At 36.1% G+C, this 27,011-nt stretch overlaps 4 protein-coding genes across 7 annotated transcripts; all 4 read left to right on the forward strand.

Annotated features, from left to right (window-relative positions):
* The first annotated feature begins 2,115 nt into the window (after positions 1–2,115).
* LOC147507494 (putative glutathione S-transferase) lies at positions 2,116–3,196 on the forward strand. Its single transcript, XM_086600213.1, has 2 exons — positions 2,116–2,478; positions 2,623–3,196. Exons 1-2 carry the CDS (start codon positions 2,164–2,166, stop codon positions 2,971–2,973), a joined length of 666 nt encoding a protein of 221 aa, XP_086456339.1. The 5' UTR covers positions 2,116–2,163; the 3' UTR covers positions 2,974–3,196.
* A 958-nt stretch (positions 3,197–4,154) lies between these two features.
* On the forward strand, positions 4,155–5,520 carry LOC147507495 (putative glutathione S-transferase). The gene is made up of 2 exons (XM_086600214.1): positions 4,155–4,527; positions 4,799–5,520. The coding sequence occupies exons 1-2, from the start codon at positions 4,213–4,215 to the stop codon at positions 5,138–5,140; spliced, it is 657 nt and encodes a 218-aa protein (XP_086456340.1). The 5' UTR covers positions 4,155–4,212; the 3' UTR covers positions 5,141–5,520.
* A 926-nt stretch (positions 5,521–6,446) lies between these two features.
* LOC147507496 (glutathione transferase GST 23-like) lies at positions 6,447–7,655 on the forward strand. The gene is made up of 2 exons (XM_086600215.1): positions 6,447–6,817; positions 7,009–7,655. The coding sequence occupies exons 1-2, from the start codon at positions 6,503–6,505 to the stop codon at positions 7,366–7,368; spliced, it is 675 nt and encodes a 224-aa protein (XP_086456341.1). The 5' UTR covers positions 6,447–6,502; the 3' UTR covers positions 7,369–7,655.
* A 4,142-nt stretch (positions 7,656–11,797) lies between these two features.
* On the forward strand, positions 11,798–17,350 carry LOC147507497 (shaggy-related protein kinase GSK1-like). Of its 4 annotated transcripts, XM_086599051.1 has the most exons (8): positions 11,798–12,012; positions 12,447–12,489; positions 13,395–14,286; positions 14,389–14,808; positions 14,903–15,180; positions 15,265–15,339; positions 15,416–15,472; positions 16,887–17,350. In XM_086599051.1, the coding sequence occupies exons 5-8, from the start codon at positions 15,082–15,084 to the stop codon at positions 16,953–16,955; spliced, it is 300 nt and encodes a 99-aa protein (XP_086455177.1). In that variant the 5' UTR covers positions 11,798–12,012; positions 12,447–12,489; positions 13,395–14,286; positions 14,389–14,808; positions 14,903–15,081; the 3' UTR covers positions 16,956–17,350. The 4 variants fall into 4 exon arrangements, with proteins under 4 accessions (XP_086455177.1, XP_086455174.1, XP_086455176.1 ...); XM_086599048.1 differs by lacking the exon at positions 14,903–15,180; XM_086599050.1 differs by lacking the exons at positions 14,903–15,180; positions 16,887–17,350 and adding an exon at positions 15,788–16,168.
* The last annotated feature ends 9,661 nt before the right edge of the window (positions 17,351–27,011 follow it).

Consider the following 27,011-nt stretch of genomic DNA (forward strand, 5'->3'; position numbering starts at 1 on the left):
ACCTTGGTAGGGTATTTTCTAGAAAAAAGACTAGCTTTTCCTTATGTGAAAGCTTCACTTGAGAAAGCTTGGAAATTGAAGGGTTCGATGGAGCTAACTACAGATAGGGACTTGTTTTATTTTACCTTTACTGTTGATGAGGATAGGAAGATGGCTCTAGAAGGGGGGCCAATCTTTATTGCGTTGGGAGAATTTTCATTATCAGACCTTGGAATGTTGAGGCTGAAAGGATGAGAAACAAAATCTCTACTGTTCCAAAGATGGATTAAGATGTCGAATGTTCGAAAGAGTTGTGGGACGAAAAATGGACTGTCTTTTCTTGCTAGTTTGGTAGTGAAACCCATGTGTATGGATGAAGCCACCGCTAAAAAGCAGAGACTATCGTTTGCGAGGGTATGTGTTGAGATTCCATTACTCTTTCACTACCCAAAATCTGTTAGTATTGAAGTTGGTGAGGGAAATGAGCATTGGTGTCGAAAGTATCCATGGAAACCTTCCTCCCCGCTTCCACTGTATGAAGTTTGGACACAGTACAAACAAATGCAATAGCACTGTATTTAATACTTGGATTACGAGAAGAAATGTAAATGGTCAGAGTAGTAATACTGGTGCTCAGCAAACAACAACAAGGATTGGTCAGCTTCCTACTCAAGTGGTGGTCCAGACCATTACAGAGAATGTTACTGCAGTGCCGAACTCTCATCTTGCAGAGTCAGTACCAATAGTTTGTGTGGGTCCTTCCACTGTTAGAACAGAAGAATCTAGCCAGAGTAGTGGTGCTCAGGAGAATGGAACAGTGGTTGAAGAGCTCAATACTAGTAGACATGATACTGGAGCTGATCCTTCCATTGGACTTCAATTAGCACTTTATGTGCCTGCTGAGATAGCAACTCCTATAGTAAATAGGATTGGTGAAACTATGGATACTCCTCAATCGCAAAGAGGAGCTTCAAATAACCAGAGAGATAAGAGTAATACGGTTACACCAACACAAAGTCATCAGCCTAGAGTTATTCCAATTAACCAAATGCCAAGTAGTAGAGAACGAAACATGTATGAAGGGCTAGTTGCTGGATATGAGGATGAAGATGATGATCTCTCAGAGAATGAGACCGAGTTTTTTACGGATGTTGCTACAGTAGCCCCAACAATTGGCTTGCATAAGAGCTCAGCGCCTTCGAAGGATCAAAATCAATGGACTACTATGAAGCTAAAAAGAAGCAAAAGGATCCAAGAGCGTTCTTCAGGAGAAATAGAGCCTACGCTTGCTATGATGAAGAAGGTAAAGTCGCTAACGAAAAACAAGAAGATGAGAAATCTTTAAGACTACACCAAAGAGTTTTGGGATGATACTTTGGGACTTACATATGTGTGTTGTGTGTTGTGCTTGCGAATGTTTCTTTTGCAACTATGAGAAAGCACAGACTCATCTTAGAAAGGATCATTCTAAGATTGTTAAAGAAATCATGACTAGAAAGTAGGAATATCATCTCTACTTTTGTAAGTTCGATTGTAGGATGACTAATATGTTATCTTGTGTATGTTAGGTTTGAAGCTTGTCGATATAGTGCTTTTGTGCTCCTCCTTTCAATGATCTAACTCTTAGGGAGGCTTAGCTTGTAAGGTTTAACCTGTTGCAATAATATCAGGTGGGGGTATACTTTAACCCCAGCTTACTTTTTCAAAAAAAAAGTACACTTCTCATTTTTGTTTTTCATACCATTGAGCCCTGTATGCGATTAGAAGTGATTAGTGAAATGATAATTGCTGAACATGGTCGAATATGTATTTCAATTTGTCTGAACAGAAAATGCAAAATGAGGATTGGTATGCTTAAATGACAGACATGACTGCATTGTAGTTTAAAATGGACGGCCTCACTAACTTCTTGTGAAGTTCTCATGGAGAGAGAATTTGAACTTGTATGGAACGTAAATGACAATGTTGCGCATACCTACTCTATTAAAAATTGAATACCAACTCTTTTCAATTCATATAAATCAGAATTCACTCTCGTAAAATTCGCTAAAAATTGTCATACATACTTGTCCTAATGTTGCATCTCTTCAAGAAACTTATGCTCAAGTTGTTTAAATACTACATAATATTGATGTTCTTCCTCAGTAAAAGAACTTATCAGCACTGAATACTAATCTTGAAACAATGGCAAAGGAAGACCTTAAGTTGATAGGAATATGGTCAAGTCCATTTTACCACAGAATTGTTCTGGCATTGAAAATGAAGGAGATTGAATACGAATACATTGAAGAAGATCTCACTAACAAGAGTCCTTTACTTCTTCAGTATAATCCTATTCACAAGAAGGTCCCCGTGCTTGTTCACAATGGAAAACCGATTTGTGAATCCCTTGTCATATTGCAGTACATAGAAGATACTTGGAAACAAAATCCAATATTGCCAAGTGATCCTCATGAAAAAGCCATGGCGCTATTTTGGGCCAAATTTGGCGATGACAAGGTAATAAATGACTTGCCAAATGCCGAATGAACTAACTAACTGTATGTGTAAACACTCTTTTACCAAATACTGATATAGCATAATTATAAGCACTACATGAATCAATTTTGCTGTTGTTAATTCCATGCCTTTTGTTCAATGCAGTTATTGTCTTCTGTTTTCGGTTTTTTCATGAAACAAGGAAAAGAGAAAGAGGAAGCTCGCAATGTCGTTGGGGAGAACCTGAAATTCTTAGAAGAAGAGCTCAAGGAAAAGAATTTTTTTGGGGGGGAGGAGATTGGATTTGTAGACCTTTGTCTTGTGTGGATAGTTTGTTACTTAAGTGTTTTGGATGAACTAAATGGCATCAAGATGTGTGATGAAGAAACATTCCCTTTACTATCTGCATGGATGGATAGGTTCTCAAGTTCTCCAATCATTAAAGAGATAATGCCTCCTCGCGAAAAACTTGTTCGCAAGCTTCAAAAAATGCAAGCGGCACTCCTTCCTAAATGAGGCAGTTCTGATCTTAATGTGCTCCCTAACGAGGTAGGACTGGAAACAGTTCTGATCTCTGATTGAAGCATTATGATTCTTGAGCCACTGAGATCCTGCGTTTCTGCAGTTATGGATATTTTGTTCTGTTTCTCTGCGTTCTGATGCTCATTTTAGCTTCTTGCTAAAACGTGCCACTCTTTATTAGCAAAAATAAAAATAAATGAAAAAACGTTGATCTGTGTATGATTGCTCCATTAATTAACAGATCAGTTTTTAACATCTCAAACAAAGACGAATCTAGTGCACTAATTTGACCTTTATAATTCCATGTTAAAGTCCTAATTGCCTCATAAAAAAAGTGCCTTCAGAAGTGATTGGTCAAAGCAAGAAGGGTTTTGAAACTGTTAAAAGACAGAATGTCCCATGAACAAGTGCACTATTTCTGTCGAGAATACTCAACATGAGCAGTCAAGAATACACATGTAGATCAGTATACACTATACAGCCTCGTCAAATAAATTATAAATGTGCGATTCAGCTTGATGATATAATTTGCCCTTTTCTTGGGTAAAATTTTTCAACATCTTTCTTTACCATTGCTTAAACTGCAGTATTATAGGAAAGGAATAACAACTTGTTTCATCCATCCTAAATAATCAATTTTTTTTTTTTCATTTTCCAGAACACAGTAGTTTTTGCAGCTGTTATTATTGGTAGACATTATGACTCTTCCTATTCTTCGTTTCATATTAGTGCCAGAATTGGTCGTCAATATAAAGTTCAGTGTTTGTCAGCAAATAAATGATGCCGAATCTGACCATCCTCCTTTTTTCCCGATAAAGTAATGATCATCCTTATTCTTCTTCATATGGGATTGCCACACGACAATTAATTATCCGAAACCTAGGCTACAATTAGGCCAGGATTTGTATGGAGTACACCGAACATCTTGGCATGTTCTCTGACACTAACATTGGGACTTTAAAATCCTACATATGGGATTGACACTAACATTGGCATCTTGGCACGAATGAAATTTAGCAACACACCTACTCCTTTTAAAATCCTCTTTTTCAGCTAAAACTAGAATGCACTTAGTAAAATTCGTCGTTTTTTTTGTCTTACGTATGGTCCTAGTACCTCATCGCTTAAAGAAACTTATTCTAAAATTTCTATAAAATACTATACATTGGTGTACTTAAAAGAACTAAAGGACCATAAAATTTTAAGCCTCAAGTATTGTTGAGAGTTGCAACTATGGCAAAAGACGACCTTAAGTTGTTTGGGTACTGGTTAAGTCCATTCTACCACAGAATTGTTTGGGCATTGAAACTGAAGGAGATTGAGTATGAATACATCGAAGAAGATCTCACTAACAAGAGTCCTCTGCTTCTTGAATATAATCCTATTCATAAGAAGGTCCCGGTGCTTGTCCATAATGGGAAACCAATTCTTGAATCTGTTATCATGCTTCAGTACATAGATGAGACTTGGAAACATAATCCGATTTTGCCTGACGATCCTCATGAGAAAGCCATGGCACTTTTTTGGGCTAAATTTGGCGATGAGAAGGTAATTCATTGTTAATTGGTTTATAAAATGCTAGATTTGAGGTGATCTAGTTCACGTACACTAGTTGTATGCCACGTGAAGCAAAAAGGTACATGTTCTATGGCTCTTTACTATCAATTGAGTTAGAAATTGTTGTACTTGTAATCATGCTGCTTGATTATACAGTATCATACTGAAAAATCTATACTGGAAACATTCTTTCCAGCATTACTACATACAAATATATTGATGGTGAGCTAGACCGTGAAGTGCATTTTTTGTTTCATTGCAGTTATTGCCTTCAGTTTCTGGTAGTCGCTTCAAACAAGGAAAAGAGAAAGAGGATGCTGTTGCTGTCATCAAGGAGAACCTAAAATTGTTAGAAGAAGAACTCAAGGAAAAGAAATACTTCGGCGGAGAGGAAATTGGATTTTTAGACATTTGTTTTGGTTGGATGGTCACTTTCTTTAGTCTCTTACATGAGTTCAATGATTTGAAGATGTGTGATTTAGAAAGTTTCCCCTTACTATCAGCATGGGCGGATAGGTTTGGAAGTTCTCCAATCACTAAAGATACATTGCCTCCCCAAGATGAATTTCGTCGCAAGCTTCAGCAAATGCAACGGGCACAATGAGGCTAATTTTATTAGTTGTCATTAGCAGAATGTGCACTACTATCATACTATCATATTATGTAGGCAACCGCACCTAATAACACAATAACAGCGTATTGACTTCTACTAGTCCGAAGCATTCTCAGTCCTAAGTCCTAAACTATGTGAGGGATTATGCTGCAGCATCAACTGAGTTTAAGGAGGAACGGTCTGTTGTGCAAAAAGATTTGTGATGTAACTCGAGGATATATAATGAGATTCGAGGACACTCGCTACATTTTCAGTTGTTTCTGTTTATGTAGTTTTCAATGTGCACAAGTGAATTAATGTTCTTTGTGAGCATTTTAAAAATACGAGGATCATTCCATATGAGTAATAATTAACTAGTTTCATCCTCTAAATATATTTATTTTTTTTATTCTCCAAAAGAAACACAACTGTTAGCTGCTATAAGGCCTAAAGCCATTAAACTGACAATTGGTTTTCATGCCAGACCTCTGCTTTAAAGTGGATGATAAGTATTAATAAAGCAAATGCACTTCATTCAAATTAATTTTTTGTGGATGTAGTTGACGTAATATAGGATTGTACTGTGTTATAAGCCAACACATACCATAAAGTAAGCCCAAAAAATTAAAAGTAATATGTATGAGATTTTAATCTGCACTCGATTGCAAGTAAATTCAACAAGTGATTTTGTGACTTCGATCAGTGATGAAATTATAAATTGTACACTTGGAAGTCTTTAATAATAGACTATAAATTTAAATTTCTCAACAATGGAATTAGATTTGTATTTGTTTCTATTCCAATGGTAGGTTCATTGATAAATAACTGACAATCCGGTCTTGCATCTGATTTTTACAAAAAAGTTAAACTACATCAAGTGCACTACGCAAATCACTTGTGAAATAACAGGTTGTAAACAGTGCGGTAATTAAAACTTCTTTTTTCATTAGCGAAAAAAAAATTAAAATTAAAACTTCTTTTTGGTTTTTTTTCAGTAATACTTTGCCACTTCTAATGCTAGCTCCCAGGGATGCTTCATATATATTAGAACCATTTGGACCCTCACCTGACTTGTATCCTTTGAAATGTAGGAGTGGACCATATCTGGGCCTCACATGACTCAGTTTTAGGAATTCAAAGGAGAATTGAAACAAGCCTACTCTTTTTTCAAATGTAAGTATGGAAGACCAACTCTCGTATAAAACTAGATTAAAAGCGCCCTTGTAGTTATCGCTAAAATTTGTCACACTCCATTGTCCTAGTGTTACATTTCTCGTCACAATATAATTCCAAGTGTTTAATACGTTAAATTTGTGTTATCCAGCAAATAAAAGGACATTAGGAGGTAGGTGCAATGAATATGTTCTTGCAACAATGGCAAAGCAAGACCTGAAGTTGTTCGGGGTTTGGTCGAGCCCTTTTTATCATAGAGTACTTTGGGCACTGAAGATGAAGGAAATAGAGTATGAATACATCGAAGAAGATCTCTCTAACAAGAGTTCTTTACTTCTTCAGTATAATCCTATTTATCAGAAAGTCCCAGTGCTAGTTCACAATGGAAGACCAATTATTGAATCCGTCGTCATACTCCAATATATAGACGAGACTTGGAAACATAATCCAATATTTCCCGATGATCCTTATGAGAAAGCAGAGACGCTTTTCTGGGCTAAATTCGGCGATGACAAGGTAACTGAGTACTTGGTAGTACTTGTATAGTGTAAATCTCAAGAATATATATAGTTCACCCACTTTTTTTTTTCTAGTCCAATTTGATGACATAATGCTAAGTTCTGTATGTTGATCACAATGTACTCTTCAATTGTGTATAACTCTTTATTTACATTTTCTATGGTTTAATTAAATCTTTTTACATTCAGCTGTTAGCTTCATTGTGGAGTGCTTTTATCAAACAAGGGAAAGAAAAAGAGGAAGCTATTACTGAAGCCGTGGAGAACATAAAAATTATAGAAGGACTACTCAATGGAAAGAATTTTTTTGGTGGAGAGAAAATTGGATTCTTGGATTTTTGCCTCGGTTGGATTTGCAATTTGGTGAGTGTTTTAGATGATATTACTGGATTGAAGACGATCGATGAAGAGCAATTTCCATTACTATCGGCATGGATGAAGAATTTTTCGACATCACCAATTACAAAAGACACTTGGCCTCCTCGAGATAGACTGGTCTCGAGGCTACTTTATGTTCGTGATGCGGTACTTTCAACAGACGCTAGTTGAAACATTTTCTATGTGAGCAGGCCAGTGCAATGGTTTGAATAAGTTCGTGTTTCGTGACGTCCACAAATACTCAAGATCACTTTTGTTATCTTCTGTATTTTCACTTTTCTTATGTAGTGCCATCACTGATTGATGTTATATTATTTCTAATACTCTTCTAGGCGGCAGCCTAGATGCCCTTCGGCCTAGAACGGCTAGAAGCCACTTTGGACAAAGGGATAGATTTCTACATAGATAATGGAATGACTGATGCCAATCAAAACAAGCTCACAATCTGTTATTATGCTCGTCTGTAGTCTATACTCAGTGTATCATATCCCTACCAAGGTTGGTGTATTAGCATCTCAATACAAAATGCAGAGCAGGCATCCCATCTCAATCTATGGAACCCTGACAATGATCAAAGAAGGAAAAGAAAAGAAAAGTACGTGTAAGAAGAAAAAAGTTCTAAAAGTGTATGCATTATAATGTACAAATCAAGAACAAATATACGCAGTGACTGATAGTTCCTTGTCTGCAGATAGCGATGTTATGTACCTACCATACCAGCTCATCATAAGAATCCTTAGGTTCAACTTCTTCTCCGTAAGCCCAACAACAAAGAAGAAAATACATAAAATTTGCAGCACACAAGATAGCAAGAACCCAGTAGAAATAATCATAGTGGCCCTTGTTAGGAGGGTCTTTTACCAACCAACTCTGCTTCCCACCATGTTTGGTAATCCCATTCACTACATATAACACCCCGTGTTTTTATTTAATATTTTCCTAGTACAATAAATAATAATAATAATAATAATAAAATAATAATAATAAGTGATAAAATAAAATAAAAGGATAAATATTAGAAAGAGATAAGGTAAAGAGGATAAACCCCATTCCCTATTTTTAAGGGGTTTTTGAAAAAAATGGTGTTTACACAAGAGTTTACACGGAGAGTTTTAAACAGTAGAGAGAGAGAGTGTTTTTACACAGAGAAGAAAAAATAAAGTTTTACACATAAAGGAGAGGGAGGATTCTTGCTAGAAATCTACTAATAGATAGCTGATAACAGGAGCGTATCACGGGTGAGTGGATTTTTCTTTTTATTTCTCTTTGATATATATTCGCTTCTACGATCTATTATCGTAATTATTAATGTCTTGTGGTTTGACAAAAAATCGGTTAGAACGGATGATGCAAGTGCTGTTTGATATGGTGTCAAGGTTAACAATTAAAATATAATGGGTAATTTCCACGTTGGTTTCCTGTTAGATAATTTCGTATGTATTAATACACTTATCTTGTGCATGCTGGATTTCTTCTCTTAAATTTTGTTAAGGTTTGGTTACTTATATTAACTAGGAATATTTGAGAAGAAGATGAACTGAAAAAGGGTGACCTGAAAAACTACACTGCGCAGTCATAAGTTTCTTACTAGATGGAGGTCAAATTATTATTGGATTGACTTCATATTTAATCTGTAGTTTTATAAGACATTGTAGTCTGACATATTAAAAATTTAGACAGATCCAACGGTTGGATTTCTGTCGAGGCGCGCATAAGCGTGACAAGTTGTAGTGTTTCTACACCAGAAAAATTATAGTGCACAGTCTTTTGTTTCTGCTGAGATGGTGATCTTTCCATACTCGGATTTGTATGAAATTTAATCCATAGTTTCTTGACACATTGTAGTATTTCATATTAGATTTTTAGATTTATCCAACGGCTTGATATCTGTCGAGGCTTCCATTAGTGTGACTGGTCGTAGTAGAAACTACACTAGAAAACTGATGGGCGCAGTCCTTTGTTTCTGCTTAGATGGAGGTCAACCTATTATCGGATTGACCTCAAATTTAAATCCGTAGATTCTTGATATCCAGTTAAATGACATATACAAATTTTAGGCAGATCCAATGGTGGGTTGTCTATCAAGGCACAGATTAACAAGGTTGTTAGAATTAGCTAAAGTTTAAAATGGATATAGTTGGGTGGTTACATGATGGCATTAGATGGTCAGTGGTTATTATACTTTCGATATATTCTCACTATTGTGGAAATATTGGTGTGGAATGAAAAGATATCTATATATTTTCTTTTATCGTGATTATTAAAATATTTAGAGAATTGGTTAAGAACTACGAAGTCTTGATTCCAATCCTGAAAGATTTGGATACGTAGGCAGCTTTGAACAAAAGTGCAGCCACTATATCTATAATATATATATTAGTTTGTGTGATAACTATGTGATTGTGTTAGAAATTACTGTTGTTTTGAGACTACATAAATATATGTGTGAGATAGAAGTTGTATATGAATATTGACTTTAGTATATGTGGATCTGTTTTGGACATTAGTGTGTGTGGACTTGAATTTGGGCTAATGAACTATTTGTTTACGATATTGTGTATATGAGTGTAGTTATGTAAATTGTATTTGTTTGATTATAAGTATGTTTACATTTAATGATATTTAAGTGCTTGATTTGCCTTGTCGCGCGAAAATGACTCTCTGCATGTGTGGTCTGTTTTGACATGAGTAATGCTAGTATAATTATAAGTGATAATAATGTTTTAATGTGTCACCCACATCTTTAGAACTCTCCACGCCTCAGGATTTGGTAATGAGATATTATAACTTGTGATGTCATGAGATAGATGGGTATTCATTGAATGTGCCATGAATGACCCAATAGTTTGGACTGCCCTAAAGAGGAACTAAGGTATTCACCTTGCGGGTTGGTCGTATTCCTTGAATGTACGGGAATGTAGGTTTGGGTATTCCTTGAATGTGGCGGGAATGACTCAGGGCATTCATTGAATGTGCCATGAATGGCCCGTTAGTGTTATTATGGGTATTCCTTGAATGTAGCGGGAATGACCCAAGGTATTCATTGAATGTTACATAAATGACTTGAGATTTTATGGCCAAAGAGGTTGTGATTATGTGTATGGAAAGCCTAGAGATGGCTGTGATATAGTGATATACTCTGTGGGAGAGAGGCACACGTGTATGTGTGATTTGGCAAATGTGTGGAGTGCAAATCGTAGAGTAGGAACTAAAGGTTGGGTTGAGTCTGTTATAAATGAGTCAACAAGATAATTAATAAACAAAGTGAAATATTGATTTTATGTATGAGTGAGTTATTGCCTATGAATATTTATGTATTATGATGTATATGCTTTCTTACAAATAAATATAGAGGTGGTTTGTGTGAGGTTATGGATGTGAAGTGTGACTGAGAATAATATTATTGAATGCTTGTGATCTTTTCTGTGATTGTGGAATGATTCTAAAATGATATGTTATTATGAAAGCATTAATGACTTGTAATAGTCTGAGATATATATAGTTATACACTTGGAAACTTTATGACGTAATGATGTCATGTGAATGACTACCCTTGATATAGGTGGTATGATAAGTAGTATTCCCCGAATATGCGGGACGAACTATGTTGTATTAATTAGACTTCAATGTCTTAAATGAGGTTTGATTATGAATGGAAATTTGACTGGCTGAGATAAATCCTTTTATAGTGCTGTCTAACTCTATTTTTGTAGGAGGGTAGGATCTGTTAATCTTTTATGCAGGGACGTAAATATCCTACCCTGAGACGACGTGCTGGCTTAAAGGTAATGTGTATCAAATCAATATTTAATTAAGTTATCATATGTGTATGTAATAAGTGGTATTTCTGTTGTGAGTTATCTTGGAAATGTATATTGGGATTAAAATCTTAGTTGGGAAGAAACTACACGCCGTTTTGGAAAACGGAACTATATCACAGGCTGCTATCCATAGAATCACAGTGATGACAGACTGACAGTGGATACAAAAACCGATGCTTTCGGTATTTGAAGCCACGACTCCACGAGTGAGGTGTCTATCCATGTGCTTTGCTTGTATAGTGGCAAGTAACATTTGTCCAACAGCCATGTTGATTATAATCCCAGTAAACCAAATGGGGAGAATTCTAGCAAGTGACTTCAAGGCTTCTAGTTGCTCAACCGTGACGTAAATTCCATAGTTTTGATGTGGAACCATCGGGGTTTGAGTCATTCTTAGGATCCCCGACGACACAAGCCTTGTTCATAAACCTCCTTATTTCAAGTAAGTCAGTACCACGCGTGTGTTCGTAGCGAAAGAGTTGAACGATGGTTGCAATATCACCCGTCTAATAATCACATTGAGTTCGATCTAAATATCTTATATATAATGGGAAAACTAGCCGCCGTTTATTAGTTTCCGTATCTTTGGTTTTAACCCAATCTTTTAAATCACAAGGGTACCCAAAAGTTTCACCCACCAAATTTTCTACAGATCACGTTCGAAGGTTAAATCGGTAATTTAAAATATTTCTAGAACTATAAAACTCAACGTCTTCAAAAAACAAAACAAGACACATTTTTGCGGTTTCCCAAATAAAGTAAACCGTTGGTTTGTCTTCTCCGTTTTTCCAGAACTATAAAACTCAACGTATTCAGAAAACAAAACAAGACACATTTTCGTGGTTTCCCAAATAAAGTAAACCGTTGGTTCGTCTTCTCCGTTTCTGATATTCCCAAACACTTTGCCAACCAATGAAACATAAATTTAAACCCTGTTTTCATTTTCCAAATCACAATTTCCCGGTTACCCTGTTTTCCATTTTAAGAATCAAAGGTAATACTTTCTTTCATTTTCGTTTTCTTTAATCCGGTAATATAAGTCTGCACTTTACCCTTCGGCATCGCTTCGAGCACTTTAACCACAATATTCTCTACCAAAATAACTAATCTCTTTCTATCTAGAACTACTCTCATTTATCCATCATTTCGTTGCATCAAACACACAGGCTCCATCACTTCTCTACTTTCTAACTCTGAGAAGACAAATTCGTTTTTTTTATTTATTTATGATTCAATACCATATCTCGATCAGAAGTTCGTCAATACCATATAGCAACGAATTGAAGTTCCCATTACGTACCGCCTTCCCTTTGGATTTTCTAATTGGAGTTCCTATATCTGAACAATTTTTTTTTCCTATTACTGAATTTACTGGTATGTTTTACGCTTTGTTTTTAATAAGCACTTTCTGTATTTTCTTTCGAGTAGGCATTAGACATATATATGGACTCCATCCTGCAAACTTGGAGAGGTATGTTTTTCCCCTTCGTTTCGATTCTGTTAAAAACAGAATTATTTCAATTCATTGTTTTTCGAGTTTAGACCTCAGTACAAATAATCATGCAAAAGTGGCATTTTATTATTTGTCGTTATTGTAACTTGAGTTGGTCATCATTTTATTTCTGCACAAGTAAGAAGAGGAAATTAACAGAAAAAAAAAAAAAAAAAAACGATATTGCAGAATTAAATTTCAAAGTGACATGGATAGGGTTTTTGAATGCGTGTTGAAACTGAACTAGGATGGTAGTGTTGTAGTAAACACAAAACTAGTTAGCAAAAACAAATTATGTTATGGTTTTGGTCATTATATTAAATTTTTCATTGTTTCACTTCATAGATTGCATCAAGTAGATTGTGGGACATTAGTTTTTGGGATAACTTTGCCTTTGGATTGAATTGTGTTTCTTTGTACTTAATTCCAATTTGCTCATGTATATAATCTAAGCAAGTTACTTCGAGATGGCCACCATGCCTCATTTGGTTTTTCCGTTGTTGACCAAGGGGATTACACAAGGGATGAATTGAAGAATGTGGGTTAGCCAAGGATCCACCGCTCTCAAATATTCCTCTCTCTGTGTGTGCAAGTTCTCCTCCTTCGTCGTGTAAATTCAAGTTGCAACAGCAACGATTATTCTAATGAAAAAGGTTTGGATTGATTCTCAATGCGAAAATGACTGTGGGAGACATTTAGATCTAAACCAGTTTTTGAAATTAGATTAAATACATTTATCGGAAAATAATATTAAATTTGCACGCTATAGTCAATATTTTTAATCATATACGTATAGCTAAAACCTATTTAAATTAGATGGTCCCTTTGTTTCTTAGATGTAGAGAATGAAGTATTAAACCACTTTATTCTTTATTTTTGTTCAGGTGATGCTTGATATCATGGGCAGAGCAATGCCTATTGTTTTGTTTCATTTTATACTCTCGAGGATGCTGCTAGAGCAGTGTGTTATTCTTAATCTCCTACATATACACGAAATATCACACACATGAATATTCTGCGGGCTTGAGGTCTAATGAACATGCACTTTCTCTAATAGGTTAATGGATATATCTACTCTCTAACTATGATTGGGTGCAAACCTCTATATATTGTTGTTACCTAGCGTAAGGAAGGAAGGCATTGCTGATGGTTGGAAACTCCAATTTACACAATGTGCTAAAACATTTTTTTTTTAAGTAGATAGGCATTTATTAAGTTTCTTTTTACTTGGAGTTTTCCAAATTATTTGATTTCATGTGAGCACTCCATGGAACCTTTGATCAGCTGGTTGTTTTTGTTGTGGGAAATGCATACCAGTTGGCCTGAGGTGCTTAAGGCAGATTGTGGGCTTGATAGAACTCATTAATGGTTTCCTCCCTTTGAAATGGAAGGTAGTTACAGTACTGTTTCATTAGACAAAGTTCAGTTGTGGTTTAGGGTTTAGGGTAAACATTACCAATGACGGTGTATGGCAAATTCAGCCACACGTTGTACTTTAATGGAGGATGGTAAATAAGGGTACTCGTGCTGTTACAGAGGTTTTAGTTCAATGGGAAAATGCTCCAGCTGAAGATGCAACATGGGAGGTTTGGGAAAAGCTTAAAGACCGATTTCCACTCTTTCAACCTTGAGGACAAGGTGTTTCTAAATAAACTGAATACTGAAAATAGTTATGTCAAATACTATTCGTGAATAAGCCACACAAGTTTTCATGGCAGGCATATTACCAAAACATGTTATGTATTAGCTTTAGCACTGTGCAGAAAAGGATGTCAGGTTTGTGCACTTATTACTTCTTTCTATGAATAATTTCTCACAATATTTTGTCGTCTTTGTTATATCTTATATGAATCCATGGAACCTTCTCAATTGGAACAGATCATTGTGCCACTCCCCGATGAACTCAAAAGGTTAAAGTCGATAATTCCTTTAGAGTTCCACGATTGTGTGATCACTGCAAGCAGTGCTAACATATATAAATGCAAGGTACTAGATTTTCTTTAAATGTTTTAGAACAAATTGCAGAATAATAGATGGAATCTTCTTTAGGCAATTTAACCAGTTTTGGTTCGCAGAAGAGGAAGGGGAAAGTAATATGTTGGGGTCTCCAAAACCATAATATGTCGTTGTTTGCCTATGACGATGTTGGACCAGCTCATTGATTTTGCTTCTAATGCTTGGGGATTAACTATTCTCTGGCGATTTGGATTTTACTGCTGTTTGTCTTTCATCTTGCACACCATTAGCTACATGGTAGAGCGGGTTGTTGGAAATGGATCTTTTGGAGTTGTCTTTCAGGTACACATAACATGAGTAACATGGGAATTCTGTTGATATTTTGATTTATAGACCGTTCTCTTTGATATCATGCTTTCCGCCCTCTTTCATGTAGGGTTAAATGCTTATAATCTGGAGAGACTATGGCTATAAAGAAGGTTTTGACAGGACAGACGATATAAGAATCGTGAGCTTCAGTTGATGTGTTAAATGGATCACCCAAACGTTGTTTCATAAAGCACGTACTGTTTTTTTTCTACCACCAATAGAAATGAACTTAATCTCAACTTGGTAATGGAATATGTCCCTAAAACTGTCTACCGAGTTCTTAAGCACTACTCGAACATGAATCAGAGGATGCCACTCCTCTATGTGAAACTCTATACATACCAAGTATGTTGTTCCCTTCTTTTTCATATATTTTTTTTTATCATAGTACTTTGATAAGACACTATGTAATTGATGAATTTTTTTCAGATCTTTAGAGGGCTAGCATATATTCACACTGTACCTGGAGTTTGCCATCGGGATGTGAAGCCACAAAATCTACTGGTAATTACTCTCTGTGTTTTATATTCAATTAAAGTGTTATGACATGTATTGTTTAAGTTTTCTTCTTTTCGAGCAGGTTGATCCTCATACCCATGACGTAAAGCTTTGTGATTTTGGAAGCGCAAAAAATCTGGTATATACTTCTTGCATTTTCTTACAGCTGTTCTCTTAATAATATTTTCATTGCGGAGCTCCATAACTCAAAAATGATCTAATTATCTGCAGTGGAATATATATATTTATATTGTGGAGAATGGAGATAATTTCTGCTTGCACTCTTACTTGGTAGTAGTACTGTATCACTGTATTGTGTCTCTTATAGTCATTTGTGGCCTCATTTCATCCAGCATACTTTTATTTCTATCAAAATGTTCATTACGAGAGACGGTTTAAACATTTCTCGACTTTGGTATGTAAAAAGAGATACCTCGGTGCTTTCTCTTGCCAGGTCAGCGCCTCACACCAGGAGCAAGCTACGTGGTTATGACTTGCGCCTGATATATCTAATGTTTACCATTTAGCAACCCTCTGATATATCTAACTGGTGCGCATATTTAGCCATATGAAGAGGTTTCGAATTTTTCCGAGAAGAAAAGGAAAAGTTAGAAGCTTCAGAAGGTCATTTTACTAGAGGGCAAAACTCAGTATCTATGAATGGAGGGCAAGAAATCAATAGAGGGTAAGTTATGTGGCAAGAAATCAAGAAAGAGAGAAATGGGATACATAGTGTTTTAAGAAAAGAAAAGTTAGGAGCTTTGAAAAGTCATTTTGGTATAGAAAAGATCTCAGTATTATGACTTTAGGGTAGGAAATCAGGCACAAACGAGCTATGAAGTGCGAGCATACAAATAAAGCAAAATACAAGGTATTGATGTGGTTTAGGTTCCAGTAGACCTTGCTCTTGGAGGTTTGGCACTAGCCTAATCCCTTGAAATGATATTCACCAATTAAAGGACTGCCAAGATTAATGTAGTGCACATCCTTAGCCAGCTGGTTTTGCAGAATGAAAAACACACAGTCGGTGAAAAGAAATGATAGAGAGGAGATATTTAAGAAAAGTTTCAAAGAAAAAACAAACTTGGAACACAGTGTTGAAAAATCCCCACTTGATCACAAGAAGACCCAAATTTTTTTAGCCTGGTGACGTCCCTGATCCAGAATTTTATCAATTCGATGATTATAGAATGGAAGTAAGTTTTATAAACGATCAAATATGGACGTCACTGAAGTTGATCTCCAAGTACGCAAAGTTTTTTGTTCCAGGTTGGTCAGATAGTTGCGCCCCTCGGTTCATCGCAAGACAGCCCGGTTTAGCTCCAGGGGGAACTTACTCATTGTAGATGTCCACTAAATTCAGTTGGCGTTTAACATTATTCTGATTTGCTTTCACTTTAGAAAGGATCTGATGACAACTGGTATTAATCACTGCTACGAGCCAGAATCCGGGCCTGAAAACAGAAGAGCAATGCATTTGTGTTTTGCTAATACGCTATATTGAATTGCATTGATTTATTACTCTAACATACCCTGCATTTTTTTGAAAACAGCAGATGGAAGAGAAGGGACTCCAACAACAATTGACCCGCCAGAAGACAAAAAGTTCCTCGGTGGTATAGCAAAATCATTGAAACAGCATAAGACCGTCCATCTTTTAGAACCACCACATCAAATTGTAAAGGGGATTTATGATCAATCTCCGCCAACAAGCATTCCTCATAAATTTATTTCTTCAAATGGACCTTCTGAACACTTTGAGACTCCAAGCAAAGTGAGCAAAATAAATTTTAAATCTACGGGAAGAATGAAACTGATTAAACCGAAGCGACTCCTGTACTTTCTCAAGAGCATAACACACTCCATCATAAAGAAGCAACTCAGAAAATACGGCAAGAACTTCATCCTCAGTTACCATCAACTGATGTTATCACAAGGTGTAATTCTTCGCAGAATGAAAAAAGATGGAACCTGCGTGTAGGCACGAAACAGATGGGAATGGTTTATTCTTCGCAGAGCAAAATAAAAGGTATTATTTTCTACAAATTCATTCCCCTAAACGTAAGGTGTTAATTTGTGACATTTAATAGGAAGGTCAGAAAATCTTATTTCCTCTATTCTAAGCTGATTATAAAACATGCAAGGCTGTGTTTTTACAAGAGGTTTCAATAAAGCTATCTTAATCAGTGATGCAATGGTGACCGGAACAGTTCAGATAAACTCTGCACTTGCTCGTGGGCCAGATCATTTTCCTTTCTAGGTACACTCGATCATCCCCAAGGGCAACCATTATTTTTAGAATTTTTTTATATCCTGAACTTTTGCGTTTAAGCGGAAACCAGTAAACATCAGTGTTTATGACAGTGTTTGAGGGACAGTGGCATTGGGTCACAATGACTCACCAAAACAATTATCATTGCTTAAACGCGTGTAACAGAAGGTCAACCAACCAGAGAAAATAAAGTTATTTAAGTATTAAAGTTCAGCAATACTGGAAACTTGAATGTTAGTAATTACATCATACTACGAGATATACTAATACAAATTTGTTTCTTTCTTTTCAGCTGAGCAACTATTCTTCACTGTAGGGAGTTCTGTACTACAAGCCTCACTTTGAGCAGCTCTTCGAGGAGCCTGGGAATTTCAGCTAGAACTTACACTAGAAATATAGTATATCGGGATGTGTTGCTTTATGACGATGATGATGCTATGGATGATTTACATTGAACTTTTTTTCATGTCATTATTATGCTATCATTCAATAAATCGTTGTTTGTTTGTTTTTTTTTCCCTCTCTTCCTGATTTTCGCCTATGCAATAAGTTGTTGTGTATAACTGCATTACCTTTATAATATGATTAGTTGTCTATCGCTGTCAAATAAACAATATGGTTAGTTTGGGATACTCACCCACAATAAATCGTTGCAATTAGGGATACCTCTTCCACAACCCTCCCCACTTCCTAAAAAAAAAAAAAAAAAAAAAAAACTTTTTATACCCGCAAAGTTAACCATTCCCTAGCGCTTAAACTTTTTCTGTCGTAAACAAGTTCTGTTAAGCTGCTTGCCTTTTGTTTGTACAATACACGAGTGCCTTTTGTTTTTAGACTCTTACTGTAAATAAATCAAATGGCCCGACAATAAGATTAGCAACTGTTAAAGGGGAGGGTATCCACGACTGGCCAAAAAAAAAAATTAACTCCGCAATGCATTCTACCCTCGTGCATTACTGGTCCCAAGCTCAGATAAAGGAGGAGGGAAAATAAAAATATTTTGATGTTCTGTGCTCATAGTAATGCTTAGTCCTAATAACTACAGTTGGGACTTTTAACATATCATGTCAGGCACTTAAATTTTTCTTAGGAAGTGCTGACTATCCAGTTGTTATTTACTTTCGTTTCAAACTTTTTCCATTTCAGGAATTGCATTTGATGCTTGAGCAATTTAATTATAACTGAATTTGTTTTCAGTTACTGCGCCCCACAAATTTCCGTTTTAAACGCAGAGGTATGGTATACTACACATTCTTCATTTCCAAATTCTTTTTATCGCTATCTGTACTGACTACTCATGTTTTTTTTCCCGTTTGGGATTAATGTGCACTACTTATAATTTATGCTTTACTCTGAAATGAGAAAATAGTTAACAATGAGAATTTGAACACATTTTGCGTTTTATTACTGAACTGAGTTTCTTTCGTCCTCTAAGATGTGGAGAGCTATTTAACCATTATATTATTTGTTTTGTTCAAAAGGCTTGATTATGCTTTATTGCAAAGCGGGGACCATAGTTTGGTTGCATTTTCTTCTGCTGTTGTTGCTAAAGCATGGTGTTATTAGCCTCCTACATATATACTCTATACATGATTATCCCTTTATGTTGCTGTTGTCTAGCATAAAAACATAGAGTAAGGCCTCTTTACATGCTATCCTTTTCTTTTTAAGCAATAACAAATGGATTTGGTGCATGTGAGCCTTCCTAATGTATCCACTGAATAGGTTATTTTTTATGTTGTTGACAATGCATTCCAATGGCCGTCAAATTCTCATGACACGTAAATTGTGCGCTTGCAGTCCAGCTGGAGTCAACTACAACCGTTACTGAGTTCTTAGAATAAAATGTGACCGACACTTTCGTGCTCTTGACGGTATGCAATATCTTAATCTTTGCTCTATCCGAGCCTCTTAGACTACACCTTGCAAGTACCGAGCGTTACGCTCAAGGCTGATCGGATAGTTGGACTAATTCGAGGTGTTTAGCATAGTTCGACTCATTATTCAATTTAGATAGGATATGATGGCAACTCCTATTAACCATCGCAAGGACCCGAATCCGGGCCTGAAAACAAAATAGCATTACATTTGTATTTTGCTAATAAGCTATATTGAAGTCCATTGATTGATTTTCTCGACATTCCCTGCATCTCTTTGGAAAACATCGGATGAAATAGAATGGACTCCAACAACAATTGAACCGCCGAAGAAGAGAAGCTCCTCGTTGGAAATGGAGCTTCTTAACACTCGAGATTCCAAGCAAAGTAAGAAAAACAAATTTTGAATCTAGAGCTAAGAATCTGAATGAATTTCTATTAAAATCCTTTGCATCTCTACGAATGAAACGTCTTTAAATGAAGCAACGCCTGTACTTTTCTCAAAGTGAACACGCTCCATCATAAAGAAGCTACTCGAGAAAATACGGGAAGAACTTGATGCTCGGTTACCATCAACTGATTTTATCACAAAGTGTAATTCTTCTCACGACCAAACAAATGGGATTGAAGCACACCACCGTAACGACTAAAACCCTCCATCTCGGATAAGCAAAGCAGAAAATACACGAAGAGTTTGATACTCGATCCGCACCAATTGAGGTAGCAATAAGGCTTAATTCTTCACAGAATCGAACTCATATTGTTATAGTGGAGTTTTGAATGATGATGAATATGTGGTCACTCGAAACAAGTCAAGGGAAAGTGGGTCTCTTAATGTCTTCAATGATCAAAGTGAGTGAAGCATTGTCCGAAAGACTTGATGTTGGAGCCCTTTGCGCTACTTGGTTGCATCTTTGGTTTTGGACATCACTTCGATAAAATAGAAGAGTTTTTGGATCCGCACGACGTTGAAGTGGATACGGAGAGGATGGAACAGGCCCGCACGAGGACAAGACCGACCAACCTACGGATTTGGATGTCCGCCGTGTAATATAAAATTTCAGTATTACAATGATATCTTTGAACAAAGCTCTCAAGTGTGTAATGTGTTTGAAAATTTTTATTGCTAATGATTTGAATCTTCAAGGTGTACCTTCGAATTCCTAGAACTCATCCTGTTGTTCCCGGCAATTATAGGCCGGTTAGGATGGCAGATTACGAAGTTCCATGACATCTCGGGCTTAGACATCACTTCCGGGGGATTTCAAAGGCATAATTCAAGCACTTCCACCACGGTTACTAGGTGTTCTACAAGCAAAGGCAAGGCCTATGCGGTAGTGGGTGGATCTGGAAAGTAAGCGATGAATGCGATTGTATTTTTTTATCGCTCAAGATAGTGTATGTCTAAGAGGTTCGGGGGCTAGATCAGATAGGTGTGCCAATTTAGTTTTTTTTTCCTGATTGAAGGTGTTGTGTGGTAATTGGTTAATTCAGGCTCATCCTTAGTCCAGAAGATATCTATTTAACTTGGAGCTTTTGCCTTCAATGCTCCTAATCCAGGACAAAAAACTGCGACTATTAATGGAAGTAGTTCATGATTGATCAAGATCCAAGACATGTCTTAATGTAATTGGTATGTATTACTTTTCTATAATAAGATTTATAGTACAAGTGAAACACAATGATGCCGCTCTCTGTCTCTTTTCTCTCGCTTTCTAGCGCAAATACACACCAATACAACAACAATAAAGTTGAACTTCTACTGACAATGATCGCCATTTTCTTTGATTTGCTGCCATGTATTTGAGATACACAAGGAAGCTTTTGTTTAAATTATCAAATTTTTTGTTATCTCTACGTTATCCATCACATGTCATCATGTCAACATATCGATGTTGTGAAATACCAGAGCCAACGTCCTCAGTCAAATAGAAGCAATTATTCAAAACCACCTCACCAACTCACGCTCAACGAGCTTGCCCAAAAGGCTATATATAAATCTATCTATACATGAACAATGCACAATGGCTAGGACTGCAACAAGTAAACCTACTTGGAGACAATCAATTGGGAGTGTCAAATTGTCAATTGGGTTAAACAAATATAATTCAGCAATGCAACTAGATTCAAACAAATGTAATATGTTACTATTCTAATTTAATCAATATTAGAGTTTTTAATACCAGTCCAACAATTTTTTTTTATGAAGAACACTATCATTTTTCCCAATACCTATTTTTATGTTAAATTAGTTTGTGACATATGCACTAATAATTATATATTGACTAAATTACATGCGGTTAAATACCTCTTCAAATATATTTATTCGCAACATGACATAGCATCAAAAATCGAATCGAACAAAGAATACACCTAGCGTATTGAAGTGTTTTTTTCTTTTCTTATTTAAGTTTTTAATTTACTATTCTAATTTACATGCGTTCATTCCCTTGATTTTCTCCACCCTAATTTTCTTTCCTAGCACGTGCGTGCCGGTTTACTAGTATATATAAAAAATGACTTATGGATCCTGTATAGTGTATATATAGTGCTTAAGAACATACCTCAAGTTTTCTGATGGCCTTACAAGGTTGGATTCCTTGCTGCAGCTGCCAATCGGCTGGACAAGCAAGAGATCTGTTTTTGAATGAAACGACAATCACTTGAGCGAATCGGGTGAACAAACTTTTATCGGCATTTACTTTAACATAAAGAGAAGAACCAAGGAGGAATAGTACCAGCTGAAGTAACTCTGTAAGGTTCTCTTATATTTGGATTGTCTTTTTTTCTCATAAATTGATCAGCTCCAAAGGCCATATATGGAGCATGGTCTAACTCCAATTCCAATGGACATCAGAATTAATGATGAATACAGAAGTGCCAATTGGCCGAAACTCGGGGATTTGCCCATTTGTGGCTTTGCTGTTGGAATTATTGCTGTTAACCATAGTAGAATTACTCATAGCTAGTAATTCGCCGAATTATTCACAAATTATTCGCGAATTATAAGGTTTGGCGAATAAAACGAATAATTCGGTGAATTTTTGAATGATACGGTTTAATTCGCGAATTGGTTGGGTCGGGCTTATAATTGCGAATTATTCGCGAATTATTCAATTTAATTATAAGGTTTGGCGAATAAAATGACATTTGTATTATTTTTTCATGAATAAAATTGTAAAAATAAAAATAAAAACGTTATATACTTATATATCAAAATTTTAAATGTAAAATATATAGCCGAATTTTAAAGAAATATATTCGTATTATATCCGTTTAAAACACGTATATCGTATTTTTACCGTTAGCGTTTTATTGGACCGAATATTTAAAAGTATTATTATTGAAAATTTCGAATCTTAGGCGAATAATTGACGTACCGAACTTTTGCCGTCCACGAATTTACTAGCTATGGAATTACTCCCTGCGAGGAAGAGAAACTAAACTGGATGATTAAATATAGAGAGAATTTTGCACATAAAGAAGAATTCTATCAGATCTTAGAATAGCTAGTACGACTAATAAGCAATTTGTACATGGGAAGTTGCGATATAATCAAGTAGTTTACACTGGCATTTTGCAGTGGGAAGTCATGCCATTTTGAAAGTTCAACATGGAATACAAATGTTTGAACTTATTAGAACATTACTTCTGTACCGTACCAATTCAATAAACCAATACAAATATTAATGTGCTAAGTGAAGCAAAACAATTGGAGCTGTGCATTCTAGCTACTTCAGTAAATGTAATACACTTTGGGTGTGGCTATTTATAAGTACTGATGGTGGTCAAGTTATAGCAAATTGACATACAAGAAAGCTTGAGATTGAGCCCATTGCAATCACTTGAAACCTCCCCAAGTATGAATCAGAGAGAAAAGCTCCGACAATAGGCGACAATAGGAGAAAAGCAGACGACAACTGCAAAGTACTTTGACCATTGGCATAACTCATGAGATACACTTCCATCAAGTAATTAAAAATAGTGTTTGGCGCACCCCTTGCATAACACCCCGTCTTTTTCTTTTATTTTTTTTCCTAGTATAATAATAATAATTATTATAATGGATAATAGATAAAATAAAATAGGATAAGTGTTAGTGGAAATAGGAGACGTGGGTTTATGGGATAAACCTTCTTCCCTATTTCGGGAGGTTTTTTTTAACAGAAAATAAACAAAATAGGGTTGGTAAAAAATAGAGAGTTTTATAGAAAAGAGAAGTTTTTCTAGAAATCTACGAATAGCTAGCTGACGGTCGAAGCTAATCACGGGTGAGTAATTTTTTTCTATTTCACTGAATCTAGAGTTTGACATGTATAAAGAAATAATTTTGTTGTCTACAATTTCCGCGCATTTTTACTGCCCTTCTGTTATTATCCTTGGTACTGTCGTTGTATCGTTAAAACTTGTTAAATGCTAGGATATTGCTCGGTTGAAATTCTAAGATTTGAAATTAAACCGTGAAACTCTGAAAGTGAAGTGTTTGTTAACTCTGAAGTGATTTGTAAAAAACCCTGTTGAACTCTGAGATTTTAAAGTGAACTGTTAGAAATTGATTAGTGAAACTAGGAAATTTAATCTGTTAGAGCTCAGACGAGGCTGTTAATGGTGGGCAAGCCTACAAAAATCGCCCTGTATAGTATTTTTGGATTGAACCTTGATAATCTTGTTGTTTTGTTATGGTATACTTGAATGAGGTTTGATTGCAGGGGGTGTGTGAGTGTTGTAGAGTGAGGGGAAGGCGCTGGCGAAGCTTGTAGAAGTCAGTAATGGTGTCGTCAAGCCAAAAGAAGGAAATTGTCGAAATTGTTTTAGTTTGAACTTTTTTTTTTTGTTTTGATTGTGAATATATTGTTGGTGGTTTATGGGTGGTTGATGGTTGTTTGGGTGTTGGAGAGTGTGTGGTTGAAGCTTTGAACAAGCTTTAATGGAGGTCAAAATTCCCAGATCTAGTTTAGAGGGAGTGGATGGAGTTAAGGGTTTTAGTTTACCTTTTGTTAAAGTTGTATGGTTTTTCCTCAGGAGCAAAACTGATATGATAAGGAAGGGAGGAGAGGTGGCCGGAAAATGTGAGCTGGTGGTGGAGGGGATGACCGAGATTTGGATCCGGTGCCCCCAGTCTCACCAATTCTAATTCTATTTCGGTTGGGCTTGGGCCTAAACATTAGTTTGTTTGTTGGGCCGGTTTCTAATTTTTGTGGGCTTAAGATTATTTTAGATTGGGCCCGGGAAAGATTAAACCCTTTGGGCCTTAGTCTTTGGGTTTTTGGTTAGATTGACCCTTGACCAGTTGACTGATGTTAACCAGTCAACCCTTTGAATGTTGACCAGAGTTGACTTTTAACTCGGATTATGTTTCGGTCTATTAGGATAGGTCTAGGGCTATTAGCATGCTTGTCTTTAGGCTAAGACCCGTCTATATACGAGTGTACGTGTATTAACTACTATGTGATATTTCAACTTTTATGATATACAACGTTATGACACTTAGACATCAATCTAATTAATAACGCGTAAACCAAAAATACATGAAACATAATACTCTTACGTTCTCTGAAATAATATATGCAACAAAGTTCAATAATATGTAAACAAATTTACCGCATCCTTTTAGAACTCTTCACGCCTCAAGTTTTGGATTTGAGTTTTATGACTGATGATGTCATATGTTAGGTGGGCATTTATTGAATGTGCCATAAATGGCCCGTTAGCGTTATATATGGGTATTCATTGAATGTGTCATGAATGACCCGGGTATTCATTAAATGTGCCATGAATGACTAGATTGTTTGGACTGCCTAGAGAGGAACTAAGGTATTCGCCTTGCGGGTTAGTTGTATTCATTGATTGTATGGGTGTGCTTGAGCTTACATTTGAATACCTATATGATATCTACATAGGTTATATAAAAGTCCTAACTTTCTTTTGTAGGAGGGTAGGACTTAATAATATTTTTCTTGAGGGGACGTCCCTACCCTTTTATACAAAGATGGATATCAGTAAGTTTTAATTCAGTTACTTAGTTAGCAAAACGAGTTATGATAATGAGTTAATAAGATGGGAGTCTTGTTTGGGAAGAAACTATGCCGGTTGAAATGACGGAACTACCTGTCTTCCAAGCTGAGAATGATTATATTATGATATATTTAAAGTGTTAGTTGGATAAGTCAAGATTGGAAATGTTTATATGTGGTTAATCTACTCATACCAGCAAATTCCATTTTGCTGACCCATGTTTGCTTTGTTTTGGCAACGTGGGTGTGTTCTTGGGAACATAGGTGGAAGGCAGTGGAACCGCGGCGTGTGATTTGGATTTTGTTTCTGGAGCAGTCCGGGAGTTTATTTTAATAGGTCTGATTTTTTTTGGAAGGATGTAATAATGTAGTTTCATATTCATCATGGAATGAGAATACGATGTTGAAGACCTATTATTCTTAGAATGTTATATTGATGATTTTTTTTGAACGGAAGATAGTCTTTTAATAAAGTGATGGTTGAGAAATTTTGGAGATATTTTGTTGTTAAGTTGATTCTTTATGATATAGGTTTTAGGTTTTGACATATGTTGTATCCACCTCGATATAGCCTGGGTTTTTAGACAATTGAACCGAGTGATGTTTGAGATATTTATATTTCAAATATTCACTTTGTAATTGTTTAGAAATTCGGGCTGTGACACCTTGCCACCCTCTCAAGTGATTCATTAGCTACAAAAGGAAACTGTTGTGAATAGGACAATGCGGAAACAACATTATCCACAACAAATAGATCAATCTTACACAAATATCGATCCTTCTCACTAGACAAGACTTCAACACCCTCCAAGCAATATCCCAACACTTCTCAATATCAAATAACAAGCATATAAAGTAAAACAATTAATGTAAAATAGAACAAACCATAAGACAAAGATATATCGTGGTTCGGCAATTTGCCTACATCCACACTGCGAGTTCCAAGTTTTACTTGATGTCAAGAGTAACAGATTACAAGATCTCTCAATTCACTCACAAAGAATTAACACTCAACTCACTAAGAATTGCTCTCTTCTAATCTCTCTTTATTGGTTTTGGTTAGGTTAAGTTTTTACAGAAAAAACTTATATTTATATTGTTTCCAAAAAACTTCCGAAAATAGTCAAACCTTGCTGAAATACGGTGGAGCGTGGGCGCGCCCTCGACCAGGCAAAAGTCGAGCGCGGGCGCGCCAAAAGTACTAGAAGTCGCCAAAGGCATGAGCGCGCCGCGCGCCTTATCCAGTCACACATAGAGCGTGGCCTTAACACCAGAGAGAGAAAAACGTCTTTTTCTCTACATTCTCCACCTCAGTGAGGTTTTAACACATAAAACCGAGCCGAACACATCCAACAAGAACACATTCATCTGGAACTCACAATTAACCACCCCGAAGGGCCATGCCCACAAAGGGCTCTTTCAAACATGTAGGATTTTGAACAAGTCCAAACAGTATTGGAACTTAATTCCGGTGACAACCTTTGTCAGCATATCAGCAGGATTGTCATAGGTGTC

Source organism: Coptis chinensis, chromosome 3 (genome assembly GCF_015680905.1).
Source record: "Coptis chinensis isolate HL-2020 chromosome 3, ASM1568090v1, whole genome shotgun sequence".
Taxonomy (NCBI): Eukaryota; Viridiplantae; Streptophyta; class Magnoliopsida; order Ranunculales; family Ranunculaceae; genus Coptis; species Coptis chinensis.